General features: G+C 36.6%; 1 protein-coding gene across 1 annotated transcript in view; it reads left to right on the forward strand.

Annotated features, from left to right (window-relative positions):
• The window catches only part of ITGA9 (integrin subunit alpha 9), a 196,102-nt gene that overhangs the window by 39,983 nt on the left and 143,055 nt on the right, over window positions 1-13,064 (forward strand). Inside the window, exon 4 of the mRNA XM_072412135.1 lies at window positions 5,964-6,087. Within this exon, the coding sequence (XP_072268236.1) occupies window positions 5,964-6,087 (124 nt within the window). The remainder of the gene's footprint in view (window positions 1-5,963; window positions 6,088-13,064) is intronic.

Below are 13,064 nucleotides of genomic sequence, written 5' to 3' on the forward strand. Positions count from 1 at the left end.
CATCAGAGACACACACGCTGCAGCCAGCATAAAGGACACACACGCAGGATCAGATATCTGGAGCTGTCTTTTAAACGGGTGAGTGTCTTATTTTAATTATTTTTTTAAAAATCGGGGGTGGCTTACTTAATGGGGATGTCCTAAAATCGGGGAAACACGGTATCTGTTTGCATAATGTCTAATTTATTGTAATATGAATCAAATGTTTAGAAATGTCTTTGGATGAAAACAAGGAACATTAAATAGTTTTATTTTGCTTTACCAATTTTTTGTTTATAAAACTTAATATGTACCTTTGTAGCCTCATACTTCTTTTCAACAAATGGCCAAAAAGGGTGAAAAAACATTGGCCAACCTGTCTAGCTGTGTACTAGTTTACTATTAAAATAAAGAAAGGAACATTTAGAATTGGGTTACACTATGCCAAAGTGACTACACAGTGAAATTTTAGTTAAGGTACATCTACACCAAAGAGGCTAGGGTAGTAAAGACAGAAGCAGAAATAGGTAGGTGTGCTAGGAGTGGATGTACATTGGAGGAACCTAACCTATAAACAATCAACACCATCACATTTTGCTTTAGGAAACACTGCCTTATGGTGCTAGAAAGGAATTGTATAGGAGAAAGGAGGTCTATCTATCCTCAACTATATGCTTTTTGCGGCAAATTCAAAATTGTATTGAGTGAATTATATTAAACATCATATCAGACATGCATATAGGACAAGTATATAGAATACATATGGTTTGTTAGGTCCAGCCCCGGTAAATTAGAATGGGGTATTGGACATACACACTAGACCAGTGATTTTCAACCACTGTGCCGCGGCACACTAGTGTGTCATGAGAGACTTTAGGTGTACCGTGGGAAATTATCCAATTACCATTGCTGAGTGTCTGTGCTGTAGTCACTGGCAGAGTAATGTAATACTCTTTCATGTAAGTGGGTGGCAGTAGGTAGCCTAATTGCTTTGTTTATTCCTAGAGACAAGAGAATTAGCTACAGATTGTCATTTTGTAACATTTTTGATTTGTAGTGTGCCGCAGAATTTTTTCAATGTACAAAATGTGCCGAATTAGCTACAGAGTGTCATTTTGTAACATTTTTGATTTGTGGTGTGGACTAATAAGTAAACACTCCTAAAATTAAGGAGGTGTTTGTCAAGTAACACTAGTTAGTGCTAATATAGTCTTGTGAAGTAGTGAAGTAGTGCTAAAAAGGAGGTATAGCTTGGCAGTGTCATGAAAAAAAAAATAACACTTACCTTTACAGGTGGAATGTCATCAATCTTTCCACGTTCCTAGTTGAGTCAGTCCAGCGCTGTCTTTGTCCTGGTGTGGGCAGGACACCAGGCACCATAATCTTTTTCCTGGTTCTTTTTCCTATATCACCTGCCACTGCTCAGGCACGAGATCGGGTGACATGCTTTTGGAAATTGTTAAAAAAAAAAGTTCTGAGAATGGGCATGTGCAAAAGGAGCAGCCTGCAGTATCCTGAGATTCTTGGCATATGTATCTCAGGAGGCTGTGGGCTTCACATTCAGTCTTTACTGCCTGCAAGACTAAATGGGAAGACAGAAGAAAAGGAGTGTTACAAAAAACTTTTTTTTACCTTAACCTATATTAAGTTCTGCTTTAAGTGATGAAAGAACCTTACATATTACTATATAGAAAAAGGTAAGAATCAGCTAAGCCACAGTGCCAGCTCTCTCATTCCTAATTACTTTGGCTTTTGTTCAAACTTAAACATGTACATGTTTATATATCACTACGGGTGTGTGTTTGTGTAGATGTGTGTTTCCTGAATTTTTTCTTGAGTACTACCTGTAGGAAGATAATATATTCCAGCCATCTAACTTGCCATATGTACAGTATATATGTAGTTTTCCTTTTTTGGTTTGACTCTTCTGTAGTGTAACATTTATATAATATTATCATTTGTTTCTAAAAATGCTTCCTTCTTGGTCAGTCATCATATCCACTTTCCTGTCTGGAAAGCCATGTCCTGTGTATACATTATACATACAATGTATACAAAGCTGTTGGAAGACGTGTTTTGGCAACACCAGTGCTTTTACATTAGGTCTAACTTGTGTAAACATTAGAGTGGAAACTTCTTTGATATACAGTTTCCAGTCTTTTTTACAGTCTAGTTTTGTTACTATAAATCAAATATTTCATACTGATAGGTGCATAAATACAAATTAGCAAGTAGGCTTTGCTAGAATGCCTTATATTTGATTAAAGCTAATGTGTAATCTGCTTATAATTTTGCCTTCCTTGAATTATTTCTCCCACCTTCATCAACATGCTGATGACATTAATTCAATGCATACCTTACTTTAGACCTGGAAATGCCATTCTTGTGCATCTCTATGCTACACAAGCATATCATGGTGACAACTTTTTACATCTTGGATTTTCTCTCTCTCTCTCTCTCTTTTTTAGTTTTAGTGACCGTCATTACTAGAACAAATAAAGTAAATCTCTCCAGGGAAAAAACACTGACGGTTGCTTACCATTCTGGTTAAAAATTGATTGTAATTATTATGTTTTTTTGCCTGTTGATTGTTAAAATATTGTTAAAATTTAAATCACTTTTAATTTGTATTATGATCTATATTTCAATTAAATATAATTATAAAATTATAATTCAGACCAGTTATTGAACAAGTGAATAGTGCAATGACTACTTCTAGTTAAAAATTATATTGAGTGAAAACTACATGATGTATTCCTGGCATTGACTAAAGGAGAAGTTTACTTGTGAATAGAGCCTGAGCTTCTGCCATAATCAGCAAATATGCACAGCTGATTATGCCGATTATGACACAAATTTGCCTTGATGACAAGTCCAGAATCCTGTTATCGCTGCGTCCTAGGAAACCACTATTTTCACTGCAGACATCTGCATGGAGGTCTTCTGAGTGCAAGAAGATCCTCTTTGGCTATTGATCGGCTCCTGATGACGTAAGTCTTTACATGTACAGGAGTATTCACATTTGCCATGCAGTGTAGAGCTAAAACTTAAAGCTACCTGGAGCCAGGGCTTTATTTTTTGACAAAAGAGGCATTATATGTATCTTTTGTCAGTGCGCTCTTCCTCCTGGTGACTTTTTTGTTTTTTTATTTTGGTTTAGGTCTGCTTTAAGTAATTCTGGGTTGGGTCTGTATGTCTTTGCCAGTTGTAGGCAGTATAACACATTTTCTGACTTCATAAATGCTGGAAATATAATAAATGATACCTTTGTTCCTTAAGGCTGGGTTTCCCCAGTGCCCAATGGGCTAATCTACACCGGGGCGTTTCCTTGAGGCACATTTTTAGGCATTATAAATAATGCTCCTTGCTACATTTTAAAAATTAAAATGTGGGGTTAACCTTTTGAACAGATGCGTTTACCTGTGTTTTCCCATGTTTATAAATGCCTAAAAACATAATGGCGGTAAAAACATGAGATTAAAACCCCTGATTTTCAAACATGGGCTTTTAAACCTTCAGGTTAAACGCTGGGGAAACAGTCCATGTAGACCCAGCCTTATTCTAACATCCAAAACTGTAACAAAATGAAGTACTTTATCACTGTGTTAACATATTTGTTTAATTCATTAAGACATGGCAATCCCTTTCTGCTTTTCATAATTGTTCTTTCTTTTTCCTAATGAGTGGAATATTTTTGTGTGTAGGAGGACAGGCCCACCCTGCTACAAAAATGCATTATGCTCTTAGTGTTACAATCAACTGACAAGATTCTTGACTCCAGACAAAAAAAACTTTTAGGTATAATGGTGATGGGCATTAGAGCCACTGTAATGTTTTTATTACTGTATTTTTATGCCGTACTGTAATAAAACAGAGAAATGTAAAGCAGCAATAATTCAAAAAATGCTGTTTAGCCTTGGCCTAAGAATTTGTTCTGCTTTGTATTACAGTATCCATTAATCTCAACATTTGTATAAAACCTATAGCTTCTTTTTTCGCCATTGCATATTGTAGGACCTGGTAATCCCCAAGTAATTAATATAAGTTCCTGTGTCAATAGGTTTGGGGCTTCTGAATTTAGAAATCATTGACAGATGCAAGTGACTTACAGTTGACCTCTTTCTGCATTTAACAATCTTCAAGCAGATTTTGCATCTTGTAGACTTGTCTGCGAAAAGAAACAGTTCTAACTTTTCACCTGCTACATGCTTAAAGCACTCACATGCCTGCTCATAGTACAGACAACTGTACATGTCAACAAGTAGTGTTAATGGGCAATGCTAACTAAGGTTTTGCAGGCCTTTTTAAATAACACATGTTTTATATTAACAGACATTATTCAAATAAATAAACATCAAAAAGCTCATTCTAACTCCTGAAAACTATAACAGCAATGGGGTGCATTTTAGGCTGTAATGTGAATTTTCACTCTGCAAGTTAACTTTGTAAAGAATATCTTATCATGTGCAAAATACGAACCATTTTTAATTGCGTATAACAGGGTGGTTGAAGTCAGCTAAGCTTAACCTGGCTTAAATTCACTTTGCTAAGGAAACAGCATATATCCCTTTTGTAAATTAACCTCAAGGTGTGTTTTTGTGTAAATATATATGTACATGTGTACCTATCTAGAAAGGGTTACATCTCTCCTTTTATTTTACAAGAAAATAATTGTTAAAATCAATTAGGGTTTGGTAGACCAAAGTTTTTGTTTCTTTTGTATGCTGTCTCCAGAGCCCTACCAGAGTAGACCAACATTTACTTAGCCACCATCCACTAACATAGCCACCAATTTCTTCCAAAGCACACAAACCCTTTCCCCATTATGCAGTTATCAAATAACACAAGAGGGATGCCAGTTTCAGGGAACACCTACCCCCACACACCACCAGGCCTTTGGTCAACAGAACCACGGAGCAGACCACCCCTTTGTACCCACCAGATCTCAGCCAGACAGGCCATAAAGCACCCCCTCCATTTCCAATTCTTCTTCTATTAGAACCCTGCTATGGCAATCATTGCCCCTTTTACAGCTACCAGAGTCTATTAGTAAAAATATCATTGCTTTATGGCCAAATGACCCTACCAGAGAAGATCTCTCCCGATTTTATGCATCATGCAGCAGATTTCTCCTACCCAATATGACGTGTGCTGATGGAGTAAAAGAAGAAAGGACACTGTATGAATTAAAAATTTGTTGAGTGCTGTGTTGCAGAGATCATATTAAGTATTTAGCTTTTTCTCTGTGACAAAGACTATGTATTGGAGACTCATTTTTTAGGAAGTGATCTTTTAGGACAGGTTTGTGGGTACCTTCTTTTACTTTTCCAAGTTTTCAGGTAAAAGTTTAGAAGCATTGGAAGGCAAAGCCATAACTTCTGGTATGACATTTTCTCATTGGTAAACTGAGAGCCTTTACTTCAAATGCCCTGTCACATACCATCCCAGTAATTATGGGCACCTTGCGAACTCTGTATAGCCGTAAATACATGTACATCAAAACATGAGTAACAGCAACCATGGAATTTTTTAAAATAAATTTAGCATACATGACAATCATTTTCTTCAATCCCTGCTTTCAAGCACCGGTATAAAGATGTGTGCTGGACAGAACAAATAATCCATATCCATTTGGGAACTAAATTGCATAAAAGAGGCATATAGCAATTATGTATTATTAGTGAGGGAATTTTTAACATTCAATTTAAATTTTTTAGCAAAAAATGTGGTTCACAGCAACAGGAAACTTAATTTATTATTTTATCATCCCTCAATACACAGGTGTTACTAATTAATGGAAATATAAAGGCTAACATTACACTTAAACGGCAACAGCTAAATTCAACAGGACAGCTGTTCTTGGTTTATATTCATCTACATTCCTTCAGATGTGGAAGCTATTGCTGCTAGCATGGATAGAACTGTGTTTGTTTGCATAAGGGATTATCCTCTCATCTATTATAACTCTATCTATATTTATTTAGGCATGTGCTCATCGCTGGAAGAATATTTACTATGAAAGTGAAATTATACTTCCTTATGGGTTCTGCGTCATCCTTCCACCGAACCTGCAGGGCAGTGGGAAAAAGCTAATGCCTTGTTATGAAGGTACGTAGTTACACAAAGTTTTTTATATTTTAAGTATTTGTGAGAACTTGAAATCCTAATTGCTGGTTGGTCAAAAGGCTGCTTAATCTCCATTTTAAGATTTAAAGATTAGAGTGAAGAAGGTGAGATTTCTTACATGATCTCTATGGTTCTTCAAGTTGTATGTCTGGCAAACAGGCATATTAAAGTATGTGCCAGTGGCATATTTACTAAGCTTTAGCCTCCCTAACCTTGCACATTCAAACCTAAAAACAAAATATATTGCTACCATATTATTACTGCATTGTTACCAGTTCTAATGCAGTGGCTCTAACACACTTTCCATCCATACTGCAGCCTACTAGTCTTCGATTCCATAGAAAACCCTAGTTGTCACACAGGCTGGGCTAATATTAATATTATTAATATTAATTAACAGGATTAATATAGCGCCAACATATTACGCAGTGCTGTATATTATATTAACATAGCTGTCATCTCCATTACATGGTGGGCTGATGGGACTAATAGTTTTCCAGTGGTCGTTTTACACAAGAAGGATGAGGTTGTGTGCTTTCTTTTCATCCCAGAGGTAGAAACAAGGACAGTGCAGGTCTGCGGAGATCAAAATTCCAAAATGTGAAAACTAATGGTGCCAACCTGCCACTAAATCGAAGACTAGTAGGCTGCAGTATGTTACATTTTTAGGTTTAGATATGTTTTATTGTCCAATGTCAAAAAAAATCTTTGCTGTCTATGTTGGATATAATATGGAAGAGTTAGAATCTCTTTAACGTTGGATTAGAAGTAGATTTTAAAGATAAAAATAGGTTACAGACAGTTTTTATTCATGTCCGTTTTCTTTGCATGTGTGATGAACTTATTTTTCATTTGTATATTTTTATTTTTATTTTACTTATTGGACATTGTACATGCTTGATTTTCTGAGTGACTCTGGAATTAAGAAACTGTGAGTGTTTTACTCGACAAATGTTTGGGGAAAAAGATCAAATGTCATGCAGTACATCAGGGAAATGTGTAAATGCCTTTTCCCCCTGTATGGGAAATTCAGTTTCAGCTATAATTTCAGTCATATATAACCTGACCTTTCCAGCTGCTAGACACTTTCTGTTAAATTGGAAAGAATAATCCAATGTGGGTGTTATATTTGTACAGAAGAATTACTTTCAATATTGATATACTAAAACAAAACTGTTCTTATTAAAAGGCTAGTTAACCTAAAAGTGATATTTTATTTTATATTTTAATATTTTATTCATGCAGCCAGACAGTAACCACCAAAAATAAATACACTGGTAAAGGACCAAGGAGATATAGCACACTTCATGAAGAAACCACAAGGAAAAGGTGGAAGAACAGACAGTTCAGTAGCAGTAACAGTAACAGTAGCAGTTGCTTTATCTTACCAAAGTGATCACTATGATTTTTTATCATAGTAATCATAGGGTCAGAAACCAATTAACAAGGCTCCTAAGCATTTTTTGGAGATGTCAGCCTAATCCCAAGTGTTGTCAATAAAACTAATTACGAGTCAGGAGTAAGTGTTTCTGGATGTGCTGGTATGGACCTGAACTGGTGACACAAAGAAAAAACATCCTGAAAGATGCGATAGCTCTCAGAAGTCTGTATGGAAATATACATTAGGGTTTAACGTTTATCTGTCTGTATGCAGAAGAGAATATGGAATGACTATATAGAGTGCAGGTGGAAAAACAAAAAGAAAGGCACAAAAGATATAGACACATTGGTGATTTATTATAACTTGGCAGGACTGGAGAGGATAGGCTATCATAGGTGAACCTGGGTGATCTAGCAAACCTAGAATTAATTTCTTAAAACCGATTGCTTTTATTTAGCACAGGTTGTCAATCCTGGACTAGATATGTTACAGGTTTGCTGGATCACTCAGGTTCACAGATGATAGTCTATCTTCTCCAGTCTTGAATGGCTTTGATGGATAAGGCCCGTTGAGGTGGTTAGAAAGCTCTTCATCCTATATTATATAAGTATATTAATAGGATATGGGGAAAGCAGTATTTGTAAGGTTTTATTATTTTGCTAAGGTGTTTGACTACCCATACTCTGGTATATTCTCCTTGTTCAGCTATGTAAATTATTTGAGGAATATGACTTCCAGATTTATTCCGAATTTACCAGTTGAGGTTTTCCCATTGTTATGGCATTGCATCACTTACTTCCTGCTTTTTTACACATTAACTGTTTCAAGAACTTTATTAAAAACTTCCTTAGCCTACAGATAAAAACACACACAGCTGGCAATGGATGAGAGATTAAATAAAGCAAAGACCTGTCTCTCAGACTTTGAATTTTTGCTAGTCTCATGGGATGCATTGCTTTGTGAAAGATAACTATAAACAGCATGACGTTTTATGATGTGTAAAATTATTTGTAATAAAATTCTCATATTTTATTATTCTGTATACCTTAGTTTTTACCCATTGGGCCTGATTTAATAAATCTCTCCAAGACTGGAGAGGGTAGACGGTCATGTGAGAAAATGGGTGATTCAGCAAACCTGGAATAGATCTGGTCCACAATTAAAAATATTTCCCATGTTAACTAGGACGGAGTATGGAACTAAAAGTGTTATTGATTTTGACTAGTTTGAACAGTTGCTGTAAAACTAAGATGAACATTGTGCAGACTAACGTCCCATCATCTGTGCTGAAAGAACATGCACTGTACTCTTCTTTTTATTCCTTGGTCCGACCCTCAGATTTGATTTACTTTGGTAAACAGGTTCTCCTATATTTTCCAGTTTTGGAGAGCTTTATTAAATCACACCCAATGTGTGCTTACTTTAGGCTACCCAAAGATTATAGGAATGAGAGAATCTGCTTGTGTTCAATTCAGGGGTTTATTCAGGTTCTACTCGAAGATCATGAAACCTGAACCTGCAAAATCAAATGAAGTCTACAAGGGGCACATTTTGAAACTAAATTATGCCCATTTTCAAAGCAGAAAGTCAAGGTATTGTCAGAACATTAATATTTTTAATGACATGTTTAGTAAAGCTTTTAAGTTATGAGTGGTGTTACAGAACAGTTTGGTTTTTGCAGACAGCAACAGCGATATAGTATTCTGGCACCATATGTTTTGGATGTGTAAATAATCTTTTTAACGCTTTTTCTGCTGGAGCATTAGGAAAAATTGGCCCAGTGTTAGCACTGTCAGGGGTAACACTAGGCTAGAACTGCCTACAGCTGTCTAGAGATGGCTGATCCTACATAATCTTAAGCTAAGCAAAGAAGGGTATTACAGGGCCACTAACTGCCCTTCGCTTGGGAAAAATCATGCATGTATTCGTACAGCCGTTTATTATGAAGTATCCTTTGTCCAGGAGAGCCAAAATGCGTTATCTGTTAGTTGCCTCATCTGTGATACTTTGTGCTGATAGACAACATTATAGTTATGCTGTAGCGTCTGCTTGCCTACTCCATCTCCTCTTCACTCGACTTCTCCTTCCCTTTCTTCTTCACCTCTTTCTTTCCCTTCACCTCTTTCCTCCCCTCCTCACACACTTTTTTTCCCCTCTTTTTATGTGCCCCTGAATCATACATAGTAAACACCTAAAAACTTCTTCCTTCCTTTAATTCCCTGCTTAGGCATCCCCACAGTGATCTATTTATAGGCTCACTTCAATCCCCCTTCATTCTTTTGTTAGACTTTTCATTTTAGTCTTTCTCCAGGGCCAAGAGAAAAATCAGTCAGAAACAAAACCTAGGCATATTGTCCTATGGCCATACCTTGCAGAACTCGTCTATACCCACCCTTTTGTTTCCAGCGACACCCTTTCCATGCCAAGTTCCTTTCTCCCACAATTCCCCATCTGTAAATGACCCTGTCACAAAGGTCTGTGAAAGGAAACTGAGCACCTGCAGTAATGCATATTGCCCAGGCATATTTCCAATGTTTACACCCTTTAAAGTTAACCTTCCATAAGCATAGAAGATCCAGATTTGACAGTCTCCCACCCCCCAAAGTCAAATAAAATACAGAAATAGGATAAAAACTATTATATTCATACGACTAAAATATTTATGATAGTGGATATACTTTCATTATCCAGAGACAGACTAACATTGACAGAAGTAATTTAATTAATTGACATCTATAAGTAAATTTTGATAAGACAAAATAAAACAATATTTAATATGTTGGATGTTATCTCAATTACTACATGCTGTTCTAGTCTAAACAAAAAGGTTTATGCAGAGATATAACTAACAGCCACAAGGTACTGGTATAGAATCATAGTTTCTAGTTGAGAAAACGTTTTGTATACCCCAGCCCTGAAAGCAGAACTAAAGTATTTTTGAACTTGCAAGTTAAATTGTATGTGAACTCTAAAGCTACATATACACTTCCAATTATTATCGTTGGAAAACGAACGACGAATGTTCATGCACGATATATAAGATCGATCGTATAGCACCGATCCTGCACATAGAGTTAACGACACGATCGTTCGTAGATATTGTACACACAATAGATACGATCGTTTGAGCGATAGAGGAACTATGTGCACGACAGGAAAGTGAACAGACGTTCGTTCATCACGCATGCTCTGAACATGGACGATCAACGAACGACCGTACACACGAACGATGTTCAACGATCGTCGCCCAATCCGATCCGTCGGTCCGGTCGTTCGTTTCCAGCGACTTTCCTCGTTCGTCGGCGTCGTTGGTTACTTTTTTACGAACGATTTTTTGCCCAATCGATCGTTCATCGTTCGATTGGAACGATAAAAATTGGAAGTGTGTACGCACCTTAACTCTCTACAAGCTCTTATCTTGAGCATTAAATAAATAGTTTATGTAGTGAAAAACAGGAAGGTTTGAGTTTTTTTTAGCAAAAGTCAACTGGGCAGCTCTGACTCAATCCAAAACAAATAGTTGTTAGTTCACAACAAGACCTAGGCTGCGAACAAATGCAAAATTTAGTAGCTTGAAACAAACTTTCGTGACTGTTGCCTGTACACACAGCGCCATTAGGTTCTCTGGAGTGGAGATGGGGGAGAATGAGTAAGCGGCACCCCGCTGTGCTCTTCTCTATTGACTTGTATAGCAGTTGTTCTCAATTAGTCCTTTCTGGATCCAACAGGACATCTCCATTAACAACGTCAGGTGACCACTGATTTTTTGAGACCAGTCTGACCATTTGTATCGGGCGTGAATCTTCTCAGGTGTGTGGCTAATCAATGAGTATTGTGCTGTATTAGTATTGTAATATGTGTGTATGTATGGCTCATATGTAATGCATATAATTATGTAAAGTAAAGTAAGTAAAAGAAGCCTAACTTACCTAAGCTCTGGTTTCTGTGGAAGGGCTTCTCTTTCTTCCTGTAGCTTCCTGTCTTTCCTGGGTTATTGTTTCTACCTATTTGACTTGCTACTGTTACTTTTGTGCCACTGTAGTGTCCTTTGGTGTCTAAAAAAAAAACATTTTCCGCCAGTGTCCAATTTTATTTACACATACCTTCAGCATTTCTTACCAAAGCATAGGGAGTCAGTCTGTCTACTTGATTAATATTTATCATCACACGTGAACCCAATGCTAGAGGTTGGACGCCATACAAAAATGTCTGTTACACAAAATACGAGTTTCTCTCTTTCCAGCAACTGTAATCTTCCATAAATGCAATCAGTTTGCACCCTAGAAAGTAATGGCTAAATCTTGGGGGACTTGACTGAGGACCTAAGCCAGTGTCCTTTGCCATATACCAAAATCTAGCAGTGCTCCCTGATCATCCTGGCCTATGCCAGCAATATCTTTGTGTTCTTTCCTTGTTTTTCTGCTTTTCAGTACATTTTCTCTGCCAGCAGATCAGTAGAAAGCAGACACGGCTGTATCATCCAGTTTAAATTCAAGGCTCTGTGTACTAACTTATGGTGTAACCACAGTGATTTACTGTTTTTAAGCCACAATTGTCTCTTGAAATAATAAAGCCTTGGTTTTGTAACTGCCTTTAGGCTGTATTGTGGTTTAGTGGTTGATAATGTATTGCTGTACTAGTATCCTACATTCATTTACCACTGGGGCACTGTTTGGAATCTTGTTTTCATACAGTAAAATGGCCTTTGCATATTGGACTATGAAAGCTATTAGATTCTAAAACTCCAGTAAGAGAAATAGGAGCTTCAAATGTACTTAAAAATATTCCCTTATTATATTGCATATCAAATCACAAATCCTCAATAATTAAATATTTTTTTTGACATTTATTATAATTTATTTTGACATTTCCTTAACACTGGTCTTGCAGAGCCTCCAAAAAATTAAAAACATGATTTCAAACATAATTCTATGCTATATCTATATCTATATCAACAAAGATTAGGTTGTTCTTAAATTAAAACTCTGATAAATGTGCTTATTCCTTGAATATACTTAACAGATTAGGCCCCAGCACATGGAAACTTGGAGTAGGAGAATACCTATTTATGTATGTGTATATATACTGTATATATGTGTGTGTAGCCCAAAGACACAACTCTTCTGTGCCCAATTGTAAACCTTGTGTTAACCTTTGAAAAAGAGAAATAAGGAAAAGGCACTTCTATGGTATTTTGGAGTTTGTTTCAGTTATCTAGCATGTCAAAGTCCACATGTGACCTGTTAGCTGTTATTTGCAATGTGCTGACCTCGACTTGCATGAGTCTGTACTTCTGGCCCCCAAGGCTAAATAGTCGTTGCTTCTCTCAATGCACCATGTAGTATAAAAGACAGATTAAAACAAAATGCTCTGCAGACAGCCTTCCTTGCTTCTTATTTACTTTCTTCAATTGCATATTATTACTGTAGCTTTGTGAAACATGGATAACTATACTTACTTCAGGATTTTGGCAGTGGTTCTTTGGAATAAAGATCATGGCACACTAATGTCTTATCAGAAATCACATAAGGCAAAATGCTTTGGTTAGATTAATTGGAAACTATTATTTATTACAGCA

This window comes from Pyxicephalus adspersus, chromosome 5 (assembly GCF_032062135.1).
Source record: "Pyxicephalus adspersus chromosome 5, UCB_Pads_2.0, whole genome shotgun sequence".
Lineage (NCBI taxonomy): Eukaryota > Metazoa > Chordata > Amphibia > Anura > Pyxicephalidae > Pyxicephalus > Pyxicephalus adspersus.